The 23,077-nt window shown below is 43.4% G+C and overlaps 2 protein-coding genes across 2 annotated transcripts in view; both read left to right on the forward strand.

Moving 5' to 3' along the window:
* Positions 1 to 22,264, forward strand: part of LOC119495723 (NACHT, LRR and PYD domains-containing protein 3-like) — an 88,646-nt gene extending 66,382 nt beyond the window's left edge. The window contains exons 4-9 of the mRNA XM_037782481.1: positions 442 to 543; positions 1,018 to 1,096; positions 1,257 to 1,485; positions 1,641 to 3,438; positions 21,709 to 21,882; positions 22,033 to 22,264. Of these exons, the coding sequence (XP_037638409.1) occupies positions 442 to 543; positions 1,018 to 1,096; positions 1,257 to 1,485; positions 1,641 to 3,438; positions 21,709 to 21,882; positions 22,033 to 22,264 (2,614 nt within the window). The remainder of the gene's footprint in view (positions 1 to 441; positions 544 to 1,017; positions 1,097 to 1,256; positions 1,486 to 1,640; positions 3,439 to 21,708; positions 21,883 to 22,032) is intronic.
* LOC119495724 (NLR family CARD domain-containing protein 3-like) lies at positions 9,101 to 20,486 on the forward strand. Its single transcript, XM_037782482.1, has 6 exons — positions 9,101 to 9,293; positions 11,989 to 12,132; positions 17,004 to 17,017; positions 18,021 to 18,249; positions 18,381 to 20,187; positions 20,285 to 20,486. Exons 1-6 carry the CDS (start codon positions 9,101 to 9,103, stop codon positions 20,484 to 20,486), a joined length of 2,589 nt encoding a protein of 862 aa, XP_037638410.1.
* Positions 22,265 to 23,077: the final 813 nt, after the last annotated feature.

Here is a 23,077-nt window from a genome sequence, read left to right on the forward strand (position 1 = left end):
CATGTTTGATGAGTGGTGCATACTTGGGGAGTAGAAACAGTGAGAGGTGATCGCAATGACCTAGATGGGGGAGGAGAAGGGCTCTGTATACATCAGCCATGTTGGTGTAAACATAGTCCAAGGTCTTGTCTTCTCTAGTGGAGGAGAAGGACATGCTGGTGAAATTTGGGGAGTACAAACCTCCTAATTAGGCGGCATTGCTATTCAACCAATATGATGACCCCACAGCATCCTCATCACTATTCTGCTCACTGCACTGAATACAGCTTTAAAAAATACATTGAAACATGTCTAAATTAAACATGGATTTCATACAAAGTGTAACCAAAAACTATCTAAATACAAATACACTGCGTAGAGTTAGGTGTAATAAATCACTGACAGGTTTTATCTCAGTGTTGTGGGTGCAGTGCAGAATTTATCTTGTGTTTCTATCAGGAGGAAGCTGGAAAAACCTGAACCCAGCTGTGTGTCCATGAGGAGTGAGTGGTCTATCGATCGTCCTATATTCTTTAAAGATGGACGCCACTCTGTTGATCAAAGGTGAGGATTTCTACCTGAAAACAAAATTATGTGTTTTTATTAGACTCTCAGTTGTGAGATCTCCAGTTTTAAACCTTTTGAAACCTGACTCAGATAAAGTTGAAGATGAAGTTCCAACTAGGAGCTGCCCAGTTCAACCATTCTGACATTAAGCAGCTCCACTGGAGCAGCTGGAGGTTATGGTTGCCTTGCTCCAGGGCACTTCAGCAGTGTACATATGGAGGGGGTTGGTGAGAGCTGTTGGGACTAAACCAAACTGACTGGTGAAGAAAACACTGAGCTGAAAGCTCCTAACAGCTTCAGACTGAGCTGTTGATTCTCAGTGGGATCAGCAGGACTAGTAAACCTTTACCACTACAGGGAGTCATCTGATTCACTGTTCACATCCAAATATCACATCATGGACCTTTACCTTGTGTTTGTCACTGTGTAGACAGACATCATATGAGCTAATTCTTCATGATTCCTCCACAGAGTGGACCAGGAGAGCTCAGAGGTTCCCAGTGGTCAGTCTGCCCAGCAGCATCAAAAACACCTGGACTCCATATTTATGGTCTGTACATGTACAACAACTACTTTTACATCTGTTCTGTTCACAATCATCTCCATGCTGCACTTTTTAGACCAGTGGATTGTCAGTCTGTCCAACATGGATGTGATGTTTGGTTCCATGACTTTAGTCTGACTGTCATTCATATAATATTCTGTTCCAGCTGCTGGAGGAGAACATCGTCACTTTTGTGAAGAACGAGCTGAAGAAGATCCAGAAGGTTCTGAGTTCAGATTACCCAGAATGCTTAGAGAGTCAAAGTGAGGATAAGGAGGTGTTGGACGATGAGGATGAAGAGCAGAGGAGGAGCAGCAGAGAGGCTTTTCTGAAGATCACACTGCACTTCCTGAGGAGAATGAAGCAGGAGGAGCTGGCTGACTGTCTGCAGAGCAGTAAGAGGATTTCTCTAAAGATTTAACATGCTGGATAAATGGGACGTTTACTAATGTCTCAAGAGATGGACCAAAAATATATTCATATACTCATTCTTTGAGGAACTGAAATGCTCAAAAATGTTCCTATTGATCTTCTTTGTGTGTTCATTCAGGAAGTTATTCTGCAGTTTGTCAACGTGAACTCAAATCTAACCTGAAGAAGAAGTTCCAGTGTGTGTTTGAGGGGATCGCTAAGGCAGGAAACCCAACCCTTCTGAATCAGATCTACACAGAGCTCTACATCACAGAGGGAGGGACTGCAGAGGTGAATGATGAACATGAGGTTAGACAGATTGAAACAGCATCCAGGAAACCACACAGACAAGAAACAACAATCAGACAAGAAGACATCTTTAAGGCCTCACTTGGAAGAGATAAACCAATCAGAACAGTGATGACAAAGGGAGTGGCTGGCATTGGGAAAACAGTCTTAACACAGAAGTTCACTCTGGACTGGGCTGAAGACAAAGCCAACCAGGACATAGAGTTCACATTTCCATTCACTTTCAGAGAGCTGAATATGCTGAAAGAGAAAAAGTACAGCTTGGTGGAACTTGTTCATCACTTCTTTACTGAAACCAAAGACGCAGGAATCTGCAGGTTTGAAGAGTTCCAGGTTGTGTTCATCTTTGACGGTCTGGATGAGTGTCGACTTCCTCTGGACTTCCACAACAATGAGATCCTGACTGATGTTACAGAGTCCACCTCAGTGGATGTGCTGCTGACAAACCTCATCAGGGGGAACCTGCTTCCCTCTGCTCGCCTCTGGATAACAACACGATCTGCAGCAGCCAATCAGATCCCTCCTGGGTGTATTGACATGGTGACAGAGGTCAGAGGGTTCACCGACCCACAGAAGGAGGAGTATTTCAGGAAGAGATCCAGAGATGAGGAGCAGGCCCGCACAATCATCTCCCACATCAAGACATCACGAAGCCTCCACATCATGTGCCACATCCCGGTCTTCTGTTGGATCACTGCTACAGTTCTGGAGGAGGTGTTGAAGACCAGAGAGGAAGGAGAGCTGCCCAAGACCCTGACTGAGATGTACATCCACTTCCTGGTGGTTCAGTCCAAAGTGAAGAACATCAAGTATGATGGAGGAGCTGAGACAGATCCACACTGGAGTCCAGAGAGCAGGAAGATGGTTGAGTCTCTGGGAAAACTGGCTTTTGATCAACTGCAGAAAGGCAACCTGATCTTCTATGAATCCGACCTGACAGAGTGTGGCATTGATATCAGAGCAGCCTCAGTGTACTCAGGAGTGTTCACACAGATCTTTAAAGAGGAGAGAGGACTGTACCAGGACAAGGTGTTCTGCTTCATCCATCTGAGTGTTCAGGAGTTTCTGGCTGCTCTTCACGTCCATCTGACATTCATCAACTCTGGTGTCAATCTGATGGCAGAAGATCAATCGGCCTCCTGGTGGTCTGAAGTGTTCGGAGGCAAATCAACACATCTACACCAGAGTGCTGTGAACATGACCTTACAGAGTCCAAATGGACACCTGGACTTGTTCCTCCGCTTCCTCCTGGGTCTTTCACTAGAGACCAATCAGACTCTCCTACGAGGCCTGCTGACACAAACAGGAAGTAGCTCACAGACCAATCAAGAAACAGTCCAGTACATCAAGAACAAGATCAACGAGGATCTCTCTGCAGAGAAAAGCATCAATCTGTTCCACTGTCTGAATGAACTGAATGATCGTTCTCTAGTGGAGAAGATCCAACAGTCCCTGAGTTCAGGAAGTCTCTCCACAGATAAACTCTCTCCTGCTCAGTGGTCAGCTCTGGTCTTCATCTTACTGTCATCAGAAAAAGATTTGGAAGTGTTTGACCTGAAGAAATACTCTGCTTCAGAGGAGGCTCTTCTAAGGCTGCTACCAGTGGTCAAAGCCTCCAACAAAGCTATGTAAGTACATCGATAGTTGGATTTTTTATATATATATAAGCAATTTCACTCAAGAGGGAGTGCTGTTGTACTGAAAATCAGCACTTCGGCCCCGTACCAGCAACCAAATCACAGCCGTGCTGATATTCAGTACAACTCAACCTTGACATTGCTTTTATACAACAGCTCTACAAGCAGCATTTATAAGTTAACAGTAATAAGCAGCAACTGGACTGGGACTGGAATGTTGCCAAGCAACACACAAACATTTTTCTGCACACTAGCTAGTATTTAATTCCATGGGCGCCTATCCGGAGGCTCGTTGATGTAACAATTCAAACCAGTTCAAAACCCAAGGTAGCTGCTGATGCTGTAGAGCTCCACTTTAGTTGGATGGATCCATAAAACTGCTTCAAGACTGTATTTAGCTCAGTCATGTTAACGGACTGAATGTCAATGTTGCGGGTCAAGGCTCATGTTGTTTGAGCAACAGTGTTAGCTTCATGTTTGCTCTTCTCTAATTCAGAGGTTTGTACTGAAGTATCTAGACATCTTTCCTTCATCCTCTTCTGACGACCATTCATAGTTTAACTTAAATATTATTTGTGGAAATATGTTCATCTTTGCTGTGCAAAGTTTGTTAAAATCTAAAGTAGATAACGACCCTTGGTGTAATTAACAGTTAATTGAACCCCTGTCGACTTGCAGGACTCAGGAGTGAAGCTACTGTCTGCTGGACTTGAGAGTCCACACTGTACTCTGGAAATGCTCAGGTCAGGATTCATCAACCTGTTAAACTGATGGCCACTTAAATCCTGATTTACACTAGTGGATAAGCTCCTAACCTGCATAAAATTGTCTCTGCTTATAGGATTTCCAGCCAGTTGAGTTTATTTAGTTTCAATCTCTTAACATGAATATGTTTAATGTTTTTTAACATGTTGTTTTTTTCTCACGTTGTTGTTATAACTTGAAATTTCAGAGAGGAATCAAGTTACCAGTAATGTTGTCAGATTGTTGATGGACATTAGTGGGTGTTTGGTTGTGACTAGAAATAGATCAGTAATAATGGTAATGTAACCCCACTATAGCCGACAGTATCACAGCACTGCAGTAACCTTCCAGAACCTCACAGTACCCTCAGATTATGTGACATGTGTGTTGTTTTGTGTGTTTGCAGTCTGTCAGGCTGTCTGATCACAGAGGAAGGCTGTGATTCTCTGGCCTCAGCTCTGAGTTCCAACCCCTCCCATCTGAGAGAGCTGGACCTGAGCTACAATCATCCAGGAGCCTTAGGATTGAAGCTGCTGTCTGGTGGATTGGAGGATCCACACTGGAGACTGGATACTCTCAGGTATGAAGAGGCCTGCTGCAGCCACAGATAATCAGTCTGATAGAAGAGGTACACTTTCTCTGGCACACTGTCAGTCTGGCTCATATGACCCTGACACGCCAAACTAACCTCAAACAACCAGAGCTGATAAACACTGACTCATCAAACTGTTTGTGTCCCACATCAGACCATCAATACAGGCAGATGTAGTCAGGGAACAGTAGCCAGGATGTGCAAAAACAGGGAGGGAAAGTGATGAGAGTGACTTGAGAGTTGTCTTGTTTTAACATTAGAAAACAGGATAGTGGTGTCTCCTTACATGTTGCTGGGTTACTACGTGCTCAGCCACACTCTATACTACCTGTTCAGGTACACTGTACGCCACGTGCTCAGGTACACTGTACACTACCTGCTGAGGTACAACGTACACTGTACACTACCTGGTCAGGTACAATGTTCACTACTACCTTCTGAGGTACACTGTACACTATTACCTGCTCAGGTACTCTGTTCAGTACCTGCTGAGCAGCAAACAGCAGACAGACCCAGTTAGAAACTAGCTGGTGAACATAGTGGAGCATTTAGCAGCTAAAGAGACAGATATTTCCCTGATGAGTTGGTGGAGACCAAATACATCTGAAAGAGAAAGGATATTGGACTCTGGTTGACGTCAATATAATACTGATAATAATATATCATGAATAAGTGAACATAATGAGCTGTAGTCATCGGCCAATCAGAAGAAGCTCCACTGAATGAAAAGAATAGCAGCTGATTAATAATAAGTGCTCCATGTGAACATGTGAGTCCATTTGTGTAGAATAACAAAGCTGTGTGTATGAGAGCGATGTAATGTCCATGTTTCCATGCTGAAAGAGGAAATGCTTCTCTGACCCCCCTCCTCCTTTCAGGTTGGAGCCTGCTGGAGTCCAATGGTTGACACCAGGTCTGAGGAAGTGTAAGTGTGTTTGAATTTGATTCATGAAACATTCAACCATCTTCAAACTGTGACATCACTCATTCAAATCTCTTATGTCATCATCAGAGATGATAGATTAATAACTGCAGCTGTATTGTGACTTGTTCTCTCCATCAGATTCCTGTGAACTCACACTCGACACAAACACAGTAAACAGAAAGATCAAACTGTCTGACAACAACAGGAAGATGACACGTGTGAAGGAGGTTCAGTCATATCCTGATCATCCAGACAGATTTGACAACTGGTCTCAGCTGCTGTGTAGAAATGGTCTGACTGGTCGCTGTTACTGGGAGGTTGAGTGGAGAGGAGAAGTTTATATATCAGTGAGTTACAGAGGAATCAGGAGGGGAGACAGCAAAGACTGTGTTTGGAAGGAATAATCAGTCCTGGTGTCTGAGCTGCTGTGACGGCCGTTGTTACTCTGTCTGGCACAATGACAGAATAGCATCCATCACCTCCTCCTCCTCCTCCTCTGGTAGAGTAGCAGTGTATGTGGACTGCCCTGCTGGCACTCTGTCGTTCTACAGAGTCTCCTCTGACACACTGATCCACCTCCACACCTTCAACACTACATTCACTGAACCTCTTTATCCTGGGTTTGGGTTCTGGTTCTGGCCATCTGGTTCCTCAGTGACTGTGTATTCTCTGTAGGAGGGAGAGTCTCCTCCTGTTAGAGAAACTCTCTCACTGCTGACCAGATAGTTCATTCTGTACAGGATCACACGCAGCTGATGTTAGTTAGTACCAACCTGATGTGTTTACTCTAACAGAGGAGGAAGAGGAGGCTGAAGGGATGCAAGTATGAGGGTAATGTGCAGCCTGTAGACGTAGAGATGGAAAAATGATGAAAGAGGGCTACCTGTCATAGGAATGTCGGTATGATCTGATTTTGTCCTGAGGGTGGTGCTAGAGGAAAGATCATAGACTCATTAACATCCTGGAGATGCATCAGTGAGTAAACCAGGGCCGGCCCTAGAGTTGCCACTTCACATGGCACTGAACCAACTTGTGTATTGTAAATATTAATTCAAGCACACATAATGTACAAATAAGCATGTAAAGACTAAAGTGAGATCTATTAGCAGCAACACTATCTTTAAATAAACTACAGTAGTATGAATGGTCTTCCTTTGCTTGATCTAAGTTTGATGCATATTTTAGTGTTATGTTCTCATTGGAAAGAGGCAGGGCTTCATGTGTAAGATGTCCGAATATGGAAACAATATGACACAACCAAAAAGATATGATGCACAAGGCAACCATATGGTGAATAACTTGCATTTATTCCAAATAACTAATAATATTGTGCAAAGTCTGTGCTTGTACTAAAAACCCAGCATCTCCTGACAAATTGAAGCACCTCTAAATCTATTATAAAATTTACCAGCAGCATCAGGCCCTTTCAGACTGACTCCCCCAGAATTCCTTTTATACATTTTCAAATATTAAATATTATTGATACTATGGCTTGCCTAAATACTTGACTTGTTATTTTTTATGGCGAGATGTGCATCAATATTGCCCTGTATGAAGTATGCAGTATCAAGCTTGTATCCGCATTTCATTCTTTCTGTCACTACCCAAAACTCATGACCATAGTTGAGGATTGGAACTTAGATGAACTGGTAAATCAAGAGCTTTGCCTTCTGGCTCAGCTCCTTCTTCACCACATTGGTCCGGTACAACGCTTGCATAACTGCTGACACTGCACCGAACCGCCTGTTCAACTCCTGCTCCGTTTTACCCTCACTCATAAACAAGACCCCAAGATACTTGAACTATCTCACTTGGGGCAATGACTCACTCCCAAACCAGAGGGCGCAAGTCCAGCATTTTCCGGCAGAGAACTTGGAGGTACTGACTCTCATCCCGACCGGTTCACACTCAGCTGCACACCGCCCCAGTGTGTGCTGAAGGTCACGGTCGGATGGAGCCAAAAGAACCACATCATCTGCAAAGAGCAGAGAGGCAATTCTGAGGTCCCCAAATGGGACACTCTCCTCCACCCGGCTGCACCTTGAGATCCTGTCCATGAAAATCACAAACAGGATCGGAGACAAGGGACAACCCTGGCGGAGCCCAACACCCACCGGAAACATGTTTGACTTTGTGGCGAGTATATGGATGGCTTGTAGCAATGACTCTGGACCACCACTGGCCTGCCATTCCACAGACACTGTCCCTGACCTCCATGTGACACTGAAGAGGCATGTCAGCCAAGACAACCCAACAATGTCCAGAGCCTTTAGCATCTCAGGGCAAATCTCATCCATCCCTGGCACTTTGCCGGCTTTTTGACTACCTCAGCGACCTCTGCCAGGGATATGGATAAGTCTTCCCCCGAGTCTTCAAACTCTGCCTCCTCCAGGTCAGGTTCAGGAGTTCCTCAAAGGGCTCTTTCCACCACTCGAAAATATCCCCACTCCGGTTCTGCAGTTCTCCTCCCCTGCTGAACACAGCCTGAGCCAAGCCCTGCTTTCCCTTTCTGAGTCGTCTAACGGTTTGCCAGAACTTCTTTGAGGTCAGCCAAAAGTCCTTCTCCATAGTCTCCTCAAGCTCCTCTCACACCTGGGTTCTTACTTTGGTGACTGCCGCAGCTGCAGCCCCTCTGACCAACCGGTACCTGTCTGCTGTTTCCAGAGACCCCCAGGCCAACCAAGCCCGAAAGGCCTCCTTCCTAGGCATGATGGCCTCCATAGATTGCCGCCACGACAGGCACTGATGACCTTACGACCACAACTCCTAGCAGCCACTTCCATAATGGAGAAAAGGCGAGAGTCCAGCCCCTCTCCAGGAGTTTGGGTCCAGAACCAGAGTTATGTGTGGAGGTGAGCCCAACTACATATAGTTGATACCGCTCCACCTTCCGCACCATCTCCGATTTCCTTCCCCGCCAGAGAGGTGACGTTCCATGTCCCTAGAGCCAGTCTGCAATGCCAGGGGTCAGCACACCTAGGTCCAGCCTTTGCTTACCGCCTGACTCACATTGCAACTGACCCAAATGCCTATCTCTGTGAGTGGTGGTCCCACAGGGAAGCACACTGTGCACATTGGGCCTGGCCACCAGACGCTCGTGGGCAAGATCCACTCCTAGGTCTGGCTCCAGAAGGGGGCCATGGTTTCCCTCTCCCGGGCGAGATGCAAAAACTCTTTTCTGGCTGATTCATATTGGGTCTGTGAATCACTCTAGGTTTGACCCCTCCCCTTGGACTGCTTTGCCTTGTACCAACCCCCTGAACCAATTATACTCCTCTCTCTTTCTACTCTACTCTAAATTTAACACAATCTTCATGAATAAAATCTCTTCTGTTCACATTGAAGCTGCTGTGGGTTAAACTTTAACATGAATCATATAAAGTCATATAAACATGCAGCAGTTGATCTTTGAACTGAGTGCTGCAGGTTCAGACTGGTTCATTAAAGTGTTTGAGTGTGACAGCAGCCTTCAGACGCAGAGGACCGATGAAGAAGCAGAGGAACAGAACAGAAAACTCTTCTTCTACACAGACCTGGTCCAGACAGCAGAGAGCTGCTGTGTTGAAGTTCATGAGAAGAAACTGAGTAAGTGGAAATTTGATTCATTCCAGTCTCTCATGTTTTATGACAAACAAGCTGCTCTCTGTTGGTTCATGTGTTGACCTCCTGTCTTTGATAATGACTTTACAGCACAATGTTTATCTGACGACAAATACTTGAAACTACAGCTCGTTGTCTTTAAAGTCTACATGTAGAAACAGATTTGATTTCCTGATGAGACACAAATCAAATGAGACTGAAGACTAATGATGAACCCGTCTGTCTGTCTTCATCAGGTGGCTGCAGGTTATCACCAACATGAAAAGGTATCACACTCAACACTTCACATTACATTTGATACTGTTTTACCCTTCAACATATTCATTCTTATTAACTTGCTGTTTACTGTTTATCTGCTCTATCACTTGAACATCGACTCATAATAAACCTATAAATCTATAAAACAGATAAAGTCGTTAGATTGAATTCTGATACTGGATTTCAGTTTGGACTTTGAAACTTCACAGATTTTATAAAGGCTCATATTTCATGTTTATTGATGTCATGTTCTTTTGATCAAAGTGCTCTCAAATATCAACTGATTATTTCTACACTGTTAATTAATAACTTGATAAACTCAATAACAATGTGTTATGATGAGTCTTTACAGTAAGAACCAATGTATACAAAGATGTATGGGGATAAGCTGCAGAGGTCTAAGGACTAGTTGTAGAGATCTGGGGACTAGTTGGAAAGGTTTAGGGACTAGTTGCAGAGGTCTGTTTCTCTGCTCTTTCACTTGACAATTGACTCATAATAAACCTATAAATCTATAAAGCAGATACAGACGTTAGATTGAATTCTGACACTAGACTTCAGTTTGGACTTTGACACTTCATTTATTGTATGAAGGCTGATGTTTCATGTTTATTGATGGTCAAAGTGCTCGCATAGATCAAATAATCATTTCTACTCTGTTAATTAATAACTTGATAAACTCAATGACAATGTGTTATGAGTCTTTAAAGTAAGAACCAATGCATGCAGAGAAGTCTGTGGTGTGTGGACTAGTTGCAGAGATATGGGGACAAGTTATAGAGATCTGTGGACTAGTTACAGAGGTCTAGAGACTAGCTGCAGACTTCTGGTGATGAGTTGCAGAGATCTGGGTACTAGTTAGAGAGGTCTACAATTGAACGATTGAAGTCCTCATGTTAACCCTCTGGTCCCAGCAGTGTCCCAGTCTTAACCTGATAACAGTGAGCATTTAAACACATCACAGTGTGACTGAAGTCTGTGGAGGGCTCAGTGTGCAGGTCCAGAGGCTGGAGGTTTGTGTTTCAACAGCAGCTACTGAGCTCCCCCTGGTGGTCAGTGAGTGTATCTAGGATTTTACCACGTGATTAATATCAAAGGATAACTTAAGGCTTTGTCAGCCTTTGATTATTTATTTATTAGCATGAGTGAAATTAGAATGAACCAAAATCGATAAATGGATCTAAACGAACTTAGTTACAAATGTGGATTTCAAAAGAATTCAAGAAGAGAGGAGAAGGGGATGGCAGGGTTGTGTCATGGGGGAAGGGAAGGCCAATCTAATAATTTTAATTTCCCATTTGTCACAAGCATGTACATGTCAACACACTTCCTGTTATTAAACCATGTTAGCTCAGCATCACATATAAATTAAAGTACATGTTAATTTGTATTAAATGTCAGTTTCATTTACTTTTATTCACAATTGGGTGGCTGTGTGTACATCTCAGGAATAATAGTCGTAAACCTAGGTAAGAGGGGGTCATAAGCCCTACTCAGTATCTTAGTTTTGTTTATCCAGTATATGCTTGCCAGCTTCAACATGTACAACAAAACTTCAGTTCCTTTTCAGGTGGTTAGTTAAACATAGCATATTTATTAATGTACATTTTAATGGCAGAATTAGTTTTGTTCTGAATCTCATCATCAGTTCATAGTGTCTTACTGGTTGGTCTTCACCGCTTCTGAGTCTTTGGGAAGAAACCAGATGACCCGTAACAATAAACAAGCTCAAATGATCAGAATGGGTATTATATCTTGTCGTGTTTCTCCACTGTCTTTTTATCCAGGCCAGTTGTAAATTAAGTGTCTCAACACGTAGTAACCTAGGGGTCACATGCAGTTTCTGAAAAACGTTTCAAGAATTAAGGAATAACTTCATTATCATTTTCATGTTTCAATATTCTTTACTTTTCGGTCATCATGCTACACATGCCAAACATTCATTAATTACATCTCTTCCAATGTTATGAGTTGCTCTCTCTCCAGTTTGCTCTTTCTCTATGTTGTATCATTATAAACTGAATATCTTTGGGTTTTGAACTGTTTGAAGACGTCATCTTAGGCTCTTATTTATTTATTTTACATTTCTACATTAAACTATTAATCAACATTAATCTAATCTTTGGTTGCGGCCTAAAGACATGCATCTCGGTGTCAGGCATTAGCGGTGTCAATGTGCACCTTGTTGAGTAAACATCAGTTCAAATTTTAGCTGTGCAAGCAAATATTTCGTGACACATAATTACAGCTTCTTTAGCCATAATCTTCAGATTCTCAGCACTCACACACATATTCTTCAGGAAATGTATTTCTAGTAAAACTTTGTGTTGATCATTTTCTTGTTGATAGCAGCTAGTTTCTCCAGCAGCTACTGAGGCTGAAGACTAAAAACTACATTTCTCTCTTCCTCTCTGTGTGCTAGGATCCATAAGGGACCAGACTCTCCTGGACCTGAACCTGAACCTGAACCTGAACCTGAACCTGAACCCAGCTGTGTGTCCCATGAGACTGACCAGTCACATGGACATGGCATCGATTTTAAAGGACGAAAAATCTCTGCTGCAAAGTAAGTAGAAATAAAATGTAAAATTAAGTGGTTTTATTACCTGATATGTAACCAAACTACAATCATGACAGTAGGTTATGAGTTTAGGCAATCAATGAGGGACGGAGTACATTACAGTCCACAGTGACTTACAACAAATTCAATCAAACTGAACAAGACCATCAGGTGGATGTCGTGAACAAATGAAGGTGAATCCCTCTCAAATAAACAACTGAAAGTGTGTTAGAGAGCTTCAAGGGATGAAGGGTTTTATTTTTAAAAGAAATGAGATGTGTGTATTTACTACTCAGGTGTCTGAAGGTGTAGTGTGAAAGATGATTTTCAGATTGTGGTGGAAGTTGTTCAGTGACTCTGCTGTTCTGACTTCAGTCGGGAGTTCATTCCACCACTGTGGGGCCAGAACAGAAAAGAGTCTTGAATGACATGAGAGACCACAGGGTCCTCCGTGTGACAGGGTGGCCAAACGTCCAGAGGCGAAGGAGGAGTGTAGGGTTTGACCATGGTTTGTAAGTAAGAAGGACCAGTTTCCTTCACTTCCCCGTAGACCAGCACCAGAGTCTTGAGCTGGATGTGAGCTGAGGCTGGGAGTCAATTTAGAGAACGGAGAAGAGAAGTAGTGTTGGAACACTGCCTATTGAATAAACATTATAACAATATGTGTTTCAAAGACAAGCAAAATTATAAAATAATTTTACTGTCCAATAACAGTAAAACCAGAAATGAAAATCTTGTATATTCAGTAAATTTCAGTGTTTCTATCAGTTCCCAGCAGCAGAGAGAAAAGTCCCCTGTACCGAGCTGTGTGTCCATGAAGAGTGATCGATCTGTGGGTCATTTTATTGACTTCAAAGATGGACGTCGCTATTATAACCCAATGTAAGTACTGAAAACTGTTGACTGAAATAGATGGGTTTGTTGTTGTAATCCTCAGTTATGAGATACAGAATTGGTCATCCATCATTCACAGTGTTGTTTGCATCTGGTTATCATTATGATCAATCATAACAAAACATACTATCTTTAACTTACTGGTTGGTATGTGTGTGTTTGTGTGTATTAACTGTAAACAGTCAATGGTGTAAATTTAATGTGAGAGTCGATCATGAGAGGACAGATTTTCAGATAGCTGCAGATTTCTGGAGAGCGACAGATGTCTGGGGACTAGCTGCAGAGGTCTGGGGACTAAATGCAGAAGTCTGGGGACTAGCTGCTGAGGTTTGGAGACTAGCTGCAGAGGTTTGGGGACTTGATGCTGAGGTCTGGGCATTACCTGCAGAGGTTTGGGGACTAGATGCAGAGGTTTAAGGACTTGATGCAGAGGTCTGGGGTCTAGCTGCAGAGGTTTGGGGACTAGTTGCAGAGGTCTGGGCATTACCTGCAGAGGTTTGGGGATTAGTTGCAGATATCGGGGGCTAGCTGCTGAGGTTTGGGGACTAGTTGCAGAGGTCTGGGCATTACCTGCAGAGGTTTGGGGACTAGTTGCAGATATCGGGGGCTAGCTGCTGAAGTTTGGGGACTTGATGCAGAGGTCTGGGCATTACTTGCAGAGGTTTGGGGACTAGATGCAGAGGTCCGGGGACTAGTTGCAGATATCTGGGAATAGCTACAGAGGTTTGGGGACTAGCTGCAGAGGTCTGGGTATTACCTGCAGAGGTCTGGGGATTAGATGCAGAGGTTTGGGAACTAGATGCAGCTGTTTCAGGGACTAGCTGCAGAGGTTTGGGGACTACACGCAGAGGTCAGGGCATTACCTGCAGAGGTTTGGGGACTAGTTGCAGATATCTGGGAATAGCTGCAGAGGTTTGGGGACTTGATACAGAGGTTTAGGGATTAGATGCACAGGTCTGGGCATTACTTGCAGAGGTTTGGAGACTAGATGCAGAGGTCCAGCGACTAGTTGCAGATATCTGGGACTAGTTGTAGAGTTCAGGGTAAGACAGTAAGACAGTAAGACAGAGGTTTTGTAGTGGCACAAACAGACTCTCTCCAGATGTGCTGTGGCCCAAACCAAATAAAGGCCTCAGTTTCAAGTGGGGTGGTAGGTTAACAGTATTACGTCAGATTTGATTCTAGTTATTTTAGTTATTATTTACCATTGTAATGCTGAGTTGGTTGAATGAATATTATAAACAACACGTGTCTCAGAGATATGCTGTAATGGAAATAAAATAACTTTCACTGACAAATAAAACCAGTGAAAGCAGAAATAGAAATATTGTATGTTCAGTAAATTTCACTGTTTCTATCAGTTTCCAAGAGCAGAGAGAAGAGTTCCCTGTACCCAGCTGTCTGTCCATGAAGAGTGATCGATCTGTGGGTCATTTTATTGACTTCAAAGATGGACACCGCTATTATAACCCAATGTAAGTACTGAAAACTGTTGACTGAAATAGATGGGTTTGTTGTTGTAATCCTCAGTCATGAGATACAGAATTGGTCATCTATCATTCACAGTGTTGTTTGCATCTGGTTATCATTATGATCAATCATAACAAAACACACTATCTTTAACTTACTGGTTGGTATGTGTGTGTTTGTGTGTATTAACTGTAAACAGTCAATGGTGTAAATTTAATGTGAGTGTCGACCATGAGAGGACAGATTTTCAGATAGCTGCAGATTTCTGGAGAGCGAAGGATGTCTGGGGACTAGCTGCAAATGTCTTGAGAAAAGCTGCAGAGGTTTTGGGTCTAGCTGCAGAGGTTTGGGGACTAGATGCAGAGGTCTGGGGTCTAGCTGCAGAGGTGTGGGGACTTGATGCAGAGGTATTGGCATTACCTGCAGAGGTTTAGGGACTATATGCAGAGGTTTGGGGACTTGATACAGAGGTCTGGGGACTAGCTGCAGAGGTTTAAGGACTTGATGCAGAGGTCTGGGGTCTAGCTGCAGAGGTTTGGGGAATTGATGCAGAGGTCTGGGCATTACCTGCAGAGGTTTAGGGACTATATGCAGAGGTTTGGAGTCTAGCTGCAGAGGTGTGGGGACTAGTTGCATAGGTTTGGTGACTTGATGCAGAGGTCTTGGAACTAGATGCAGAGGTCTGGGGACTAGCTGCTGAGGTTTGGGGACTAGTTGCAGAGGTTTGGGGACTGGTTGCAGATATCGGGGACTAGCTGCTGAGGTTTGGGGACTTGATGCAGAGGTCCGGGGACTAGTTGCAGATATCTGGGAATAGCTGCAGAGGTCTGGGTATTACCTGCAGAGGTCTGGGGATTAGATACAGAGGTCTGGGGTCTAACTGCAGAGGTTTGGGAACTAGATGCAGCTGTTTCAGGGACTAGCTGCAGAGGTTTGGGGACTACACGCAGAGGTCAGGGCATTACCTGCAGAGGTTTGGGGATTAGTTGCAGATATCTGGGAATAGCTTCAGAGGTTTGGGGTCTAGCTGCAGAGGTTTGGGGACTTGATACAGAGATTTGGGGATTAGATGCAGAGGTCTGGGCATTACCTGCAGAGGTTTGGGGACTTGATACAGAGGTTTAGGGTCTAGCTGTAGAGGTTTGGGTACTTGATACAGGGATTTGGGGATTAGATGCAGAGGTCCGAGGACTAGTTGCAGATATCTGGGACTAGTTGCAGAGTTCTGGGTAAGACAGTAAGACCGAAGACGAGTAAGCCAGAGGTTTTGTAGTGGCACAAACAGACTCTCTCCAGATGTGCTGTGGCCCAAACCAAATACAGGCCTCAGTTTCAAGTGGGGTGGTAGGTTAACGGTATTAAGTCTTAGCACATCTGACGGAAAACACACTGGTAAAAATTCATACACCAGATACAAACAAGTATTACGTCAGATTTGATTCTAGTTATTTTAGTTATTGTTTACCATTGTAATGCTGAGTTGGTTGAATGAATATTATAAACAACACGTGTCTCAGAGATATGCTGTAATGGAAATAAAATAACTTTCACTGACAAATAAAACCAGTGAAAGCAGAAATAGAAATATTGTATGTTCAGTAAATTTCACTGTTTCTATCAGTTTCCAAGAGCAGAGAGAAGAGTTCCCTGTACCCAGCTGTCTGTCCATGAAGAGTGATCGATCTGTGGGTCATTTTATTGACTTCAAAGATGGACGCCGCTATTATAACCCAATGTAAGTACTGAAAACTGTTGACTGAAATAGATGGGTTTGTTGTTGTAATCCTCAGTCATGAGTTACAGAATTGGTCATCCATCATTAACATTGTTGTTTGCATCTGGTTATCATTATGATCAATCATAACAAAACACACTATCTTTAACTTACTGGTTGGTATGTGTGTGTTTGTGTGTATTAACTGTAAACAGTCAATGGTGTAAATTTAATGAGAGAGTCGACCATGAGAGGACAGATTTTCAGATAGCTGCAGATTTCTGGAGAGCAACGGATATCTGGGGACTGGCTGCAAATGTCTTGAGAATGGCTGCAGAGGTTTTGGGTCTAGCTACAGAGGTCTGGGGACTAGCTACAGAGGTTTGGGGACTTGATACAGAGGTCTGGGAACTAGCTTCAGAGATTTTGGGACTAGCTGCAGAGGTTTGGGGACTTGATGCAGAGATCTGGGAACTAGCTGCAGAGATTTGGGGACTAGCTGCAGAGGTTTGGGGACTTCATACAGAGGTCTGGGATCTAGCTGCAGAGATTTGGGGACTAGATGCAGAGGTTTGGGGACTATATGCAAGGGTCTGGGCTCTAGCTGCAGAGGTTTGGGGACTTGATGCAGAGGTCTGCGCATTACGTGCAGAGGTTTGGGGACTAGATGCAGAGGTTCGGGGACTAGTTGCAGATATCTGGGACTAGCTGCAGAGGTCTGGGGACGAGTAAGACAGAGGTCTTGATAGTGGCACTAACAGATTCTCTTCAGATGTGCTGTGGCCCAAACCAAATACAGGCCTCAGTTTCAAGGTAGGTAGTAGGTCAACAGTTTTAAGTCTTACCACATCTGACTTAAAACACACTGGTAAAAATGAATACACTAATACAAACAAGTATCACATGAGATGTGATTCTAGTTGTTTTAGTTATTGTATCCGACTGTAATGTCGAGTTGGTTGAATAAATATTCTGAACAAGACGTGTCTTAAAGACATGCTTTAATAGCAATAACATAACTTTTGCTGACAAATGACACCAGTGAAAGCAGAAATGGAAATCTTGTATGTTCAGTAAATTTCAGTGTTTCTATCAGTTCCCAGCAGCAAAGAGAAGAGTTCCCTGTACCCAGCTGTGTGTCCATGAAGAGTGATCGATCTGTGGGTCATTTTATTGACTTCAAAGATGGACGCCGCTATTATAACCCAATGTAAGTACTGAAAACTGTTGACTGAAATAGATGGGTTTGTTGTTGTAATCCTGTCATGAGATACAGAATTGGTCATCCATCATTCACAGTGTTGTTTGCATCTGGTTTCATTATGATCAATCATAACAAAACACACCCAGTGTAAGTACTGAAAATGGATGAAACCAATGGGCTAGCTGTTACACAGATAAAAACATGATCTTCCATCATTGACAGTGTTGTGTGCATCTGGTTTTCATTATGATCAATCATGATAGAACACAATATCTTTAACTAGCTGGTGTAGTTTTGTTTGAAAATCAATAATTGTAAGCAGTCTATGGTGCAAACATAATGTGGGCTAATTCTTCATGAGTCCTCCACAGAGGGAACCAGGAGAGCTCAGAGGTTCCCAGTGGTCAGTCTGCCCAGCAGCATCAAACACACATGGACTCCATATTTATGGTCTGTACATGTACAAAAACTACTTTTACATCTATTCTGTTCACAATCATCTCCATGCTGCACTTTTTATACCAGTGGATTGTCAGTCTGTCCAACATGGATCTGATGTTTGAATCCATGATTTTAGTTTGATTGTGTCATTCATATAATATTCTGTTACAGCTGCTAGAGGAGAACATCATCACTTTTGTGAAGGACGAACTGAAGAAGATCCAGAAGGTTCTCAGTTCAGATTACCCAGAATGCTTAGAGAGTCAGAAGGAGGATGAGAAGGTGTTGGACGGTGAGCATGAAGAGCAGAGGAGGAGCAGCAGAGAGGCTTTTCTGAAGATCACACTGCACTTCCTGAGGAGAATGAAGCAGGAGGATCTGGCTGACTGTCTCCAGAGCAGTAAGGGGATTTATCTAAAGATTTAACATGCTGGATAAATGGGACAGTTGCTAATGTCTCAAGAGATGGACCAAAATATATTCATATACTCATTCTCTCTTATTGATGTTCTTTGTTGTATTTTCATTCAGAACATCTTACAGCAGTTTGTCAACGTGAACTCAAATCTAACCTGAAGAAGAAGTTCCAGTGTGTATTTGAGGGGATCGCTAAAGCAGGAAACCCAACCCTTCTGAATCAGATCTACACAGAGCTCTACATCACAAAGGGAGGGACTGCAGGGGTCAATGATGAACATGAGGTCAGACAGATTGAAACAGCATCCAGGAAACCACACAGACAAGAAACAACAATCAGACAAGAAGACATCTTTAAAGCCTCACCTGGAAGAGATGAACCAATCAGAACAGTGATGACAAAGGGAGTGTCTGGCATCGGGAAAACAGTTTTAACACAGAAGTTCACTCTGGACTGGGCTGAAGACAAAGCCAACCAGGATGTACAGTTCATATTTCCATTCACTTTCAGAGAGCTGAATGTGTTGAAGAAGAAAAAGTACAGCTTGGTGGAACTTGTTCATCACTTCTTTTTTGAAACCAAAGAAGCAGGAATCTGCAGGTTTGAAGAGTTCCAGGTTTTGTTCATCTTTGACGGTCTGGATGAGTGTCGACTTCCTCTGGACTTCCTCAACAATGAGATCCTGACTGATGTTACAGAGTCCACCTCAGTGGATGTGCTGCTGACAAACCTCATCAGGGGGAACCTGCTTCCCTCTGCTCGCCTCTGGATAACCACAAGACCTGCAGCAGCCAATCAGATCCCTCCTGAGTTTGTTTGCATGGTGACAGAGGTCAGAGGGTTCGCCGACCCACAGAAGGAGGAGTACTTCAGGAAGAGATCCAGAGATGAGGAGCAGGCCGGCACAATCATCTCCCACATCAAGACATCACGAAGCCTCCACATCATGTGCCACATCCCGGTCTTCTGCTGGATCACTGCTACAGTTCTGGAGGAGGTGTTGAAGACCAGAGAGGGAGGAGAGCTGCCCAAGACACTGACTGAGATGTACATCCACTTCCTGGTGGTTCAGTCCAAAGTGAAGAACATCAAGTATGATGGAGGAGCTGAGACAGATCCACATTGGAGTCCAGAGAGCAGGAAGATGATTGAGTCTCTGGGAAAACTGGCTTTTGATCAGCTGCAGAAAGGCAACCTGATCTTCTATGAATCTGACCTGACAGAGTGTGGCATCGATATCAGAGCAGCCTCAGTGTACTCAGGAGTGTTCACACAGATCTTTAAAGAGGAGAGAGGACTGTACCAGGATAAGGTGTTCTGCTTCGTCCATCTGAGTGTTCAGGAGTTTCTGGCTGCTCTTCATGTCCATCTGACATTCATCAATTCTGGTGTCGATCTGATGGCAGAAGAACAAACATCCCAGAAGTCTAACACAAGAAAAGATGAACCTGCAGAGACACACCTCTACCAGAGTGCTGTGGAAAAGGCCTTACAGAGTCCAAATGGACACCTGGACTTGTTCCTCCGCTTTCTCATGGGTCTTTCATTAGAGAACAATCAGACGCTCCTACGAGGCCTGCTGACACAGACAGGAAGTAGCTCACAGACCAATCAGAAAACAGTCCAGTACATCAAGAAGAAGATTAACGAGGATCTCTCTCCAGAGAAAAGCATCAATCTGTTCCATTGTCTGAATGAACTGAATGAGTTCTCTAGTTCTCTAGTGGAGAAGATCCAACTGTACCTGAGTTCAGGAAGTCTCTCCACAGATAAACTCTCTCCTGCTCAGTGGTCAGCTCTGGTCTTCATCTTTATGTCATCAGAAAAAGATCTTAACGTGTTTGACCTGAAGAAATACTCAGCTTCAGAGGAGGCTCTTCTGAGGCTGCTGCCAGTGGTCAAAGCCTCCAACAAAGCTCTGTAAGAACAGAGATAGTTGGATTCATATATCATAACTTAAATACTCTGCTGCCTTTTCAACTTATTGCTTGTTTTTTCGTCATTATTGTCTCTTCAGGCTGAATGGCTGTAACCTCTCAGAGAGAAGCTGTGAAGCTCTGTCCTCAGTTCTCAGCTCCCAGTCCTCTAGTCTGAGAGAGCTGGACCTGAGTAACAACGACCTGCAGGATTCAGGAATGAAGCTGCTGTCTGCTGGACTGGAGAGTCCACACTGTACTCTGGAATCTCTCAGGTCAGATCAGAGTTATTGTTTGTCTTAAATTATTTGAAATGTTTCTTTAAACTATTAGCTCCATGCAGTTTATACAGCCCCTCTCATCTTAAAGCCTCTGAATTAGTTCATCAGGTTTTCAGATTTCATGAAACCGCTTTTGACCAGAAAGATCCAGTAACTATGGAACCAGAGCAACTAATCTCCAAAAGTACTTTTTGTGTGTTCATGACTGCATTTCCACCGTTTTAGAAGAACCTTGAACAACAGGCAGAACTACTGACAGTTTAATGATTATTTATACTTTAGAACGTAACCTACATGTTACAACAATCAGCAAATAAAGTTGTATTTCTGTTTTTCACTCTCTGCCCTATCTACTGCTGCTCTCTCTATCATTCACTCACTAGCTCGCTCGTCCGCTCAATTCGTTTACAATCTCTTCTCTCTCTCTCTCTTTAAAATGAGTCAGGAAAACAACAGCAAAGCCTAATTTTGTATTTAACACTAACAACCGTAAATGTCCATCCCTCATCCTGATATCGATTCTACAGTACTTCCTGCATACAGTAGAGCACACAGATGAACTCAGAAGACACTTGGTAAATGGACTTGGACTTATATAGCGCTTTTCTAGTCTTCCGACCACTCAAAGCGCTTTACACTACATGTCAGTATTCACCCATTCACACACACATTCATACACTGATGGCAGAGGCTACTAAGGTGCCAACTTTGCCCATCAGGATTTAATCTAAATACTCATTCACACACCGATGGCTATGCCTCCGGGAGCAATTCGGGGTTAAGTGTCTTGCTCAAGGACACATCGACATGTGACCCGGAGCAGCCAGGGATCGAACCACCGACCTTCCGATTGGTGGACAACCCACTCTACCCTCTGAGCCACAGCCGCCCATTTGTATTCAGAGAAGTTCTGGTTACACTGTTAAATTTAAAATTTACAAAACAACAAGGATTTTAGCCAGTGTGAGAAGAGAGAAGAGATTATATATCACCAAAATTGGCAACTCCTCATTGGTTAACATCTAGATGAAGTTAATATAGTATTTCAGTTTCACTGAACAAATTTAAAGTGTTCTTGTTTTTAGCTCGGTGATAAGATGCAGGTCTCTTTGTTTCCAGTGAGCTGAACTGCTAACTGAGATCTTTGTTCTTTCTGATTGTACTTGAGTCCAGACTCATTATCAAAGGTGATTACATTTTCACACAAATGTTATTTTTCTTCTTGATGATTATTGTCTCTTCAGACTGAGTGGCTGTAACCTCTCAGAGAGAAACTGTGAAGCTCTGTCCTCAGTTCTCAGCTCCCAGTCCTCTAATCTGAGAGAGCTGGACCTGAGTAACAACGACCTGCAGGATTCAGGAATGAAGCTGCTGTCTGCTGGACTGGAGAGTCCACACTGTACTCTGGAATCTCTCAGGTTAGTATTCATCAACCTGTTCAACTGATGGCCACTTAAATCCTGATTTACATAAATGCATAAACTCATAACCTGCATAAGATTGTCTCTCCTTATATGATTTCCAGTACCCTCAGATTATGTGACGTGTGTTGTTTTGTGTGTTTGCAGTCTGTCAGGCTGTCTGATCACTGAGGAATGCTGTGCTTCTCTGGCCTCAGTTCTGAGCTCCAACCCCTCCCATTTGAGAGAGCTAGACCTGAGCTACAATCATCCAGGAGCCTCAGGGGGGAACCTGCTGTCTGCTGGACTGGAGGATCCACACTGTAGACTGGACAATCTCAGGTATGAAGAGGCCTGCTGCAGCTACGGCAATCAGTCGGATAGAGGAGGTAGAGCTTGAAACTGGATGGAAATACTGTTGGAGCATTGTCTTGTTTCAACATCAGAAAATAGTATAATTGTGTATCCTGATACGTTGTCAGGCGTCATGGTGGGTTGATATGTGTCAACGTCGTCACACTGCAGGTTTGTGGGCTCCTATCAAACAATAGTTGGATGTTTTGATGCTCATCATCTGCCACCAGTGTGTGTTGTCCTTTAGTCCAGAAATGATTGTGAAAAGACAAAGAAACAAAAAAAGACCATTTTCATGTAACATTGAATCTGTTTAAATGTTCTTGATAAATCATCACAATATGAATGTTTTGCTGTTTTAAAGGAGTTTATCTTTACCAGGTTTTGGTTTGTTTTGCATTGAGAGCGAGTTCCCTGGCTGATAAGAGTCGACTTGTTGCAGGACTTGCCACAGAAACTACAGGTGACAGTCAGCCACAGACACTCAATGAAGAACCAACAGCTGATTGTCGACATGGTGTGTCAGAGCCCAAAGAAGTTTATTTAGGACTGGACCAACATTATAGGAGGGCATAGGAAGTGCTCTGTGGCTGCATACAAACTTAAACTGTAATATTTTCACCTCTAGATTACAGATAATAAAAACCAGTGTTGACTGTTGCTGGGAGACAGTATGTGAACAGTGTCAAAGTCAGACACTTTGTAGATCCAACCATCCGACCAAACCTCCTCCATAAGAGGTTTTGTGGCGCTGTAGTGATTTCAGGCTACTTTCTACTTTAGTTCTGAGAGAAAACAGTCATTGTTAAACAATGGGACCAAAACATTGGTCGCTACCTGCTTAGGTACACTGTATACT

The sequence above is a fragment of the Sebastes umbrosus genome, chromosome 10 (assembly GCF_015220745.1).
Source record: "Sebastes umbrosus isolate fSebUmb1 chromosome 10, fSebUmb1.pri, whole genome shotgun sequence".
NCBI lineage: Eukaryota > Metazoa > Chordata > Actinopteri > Perciformes > Sebastidae > Sebastes > Sebastes umbrosus.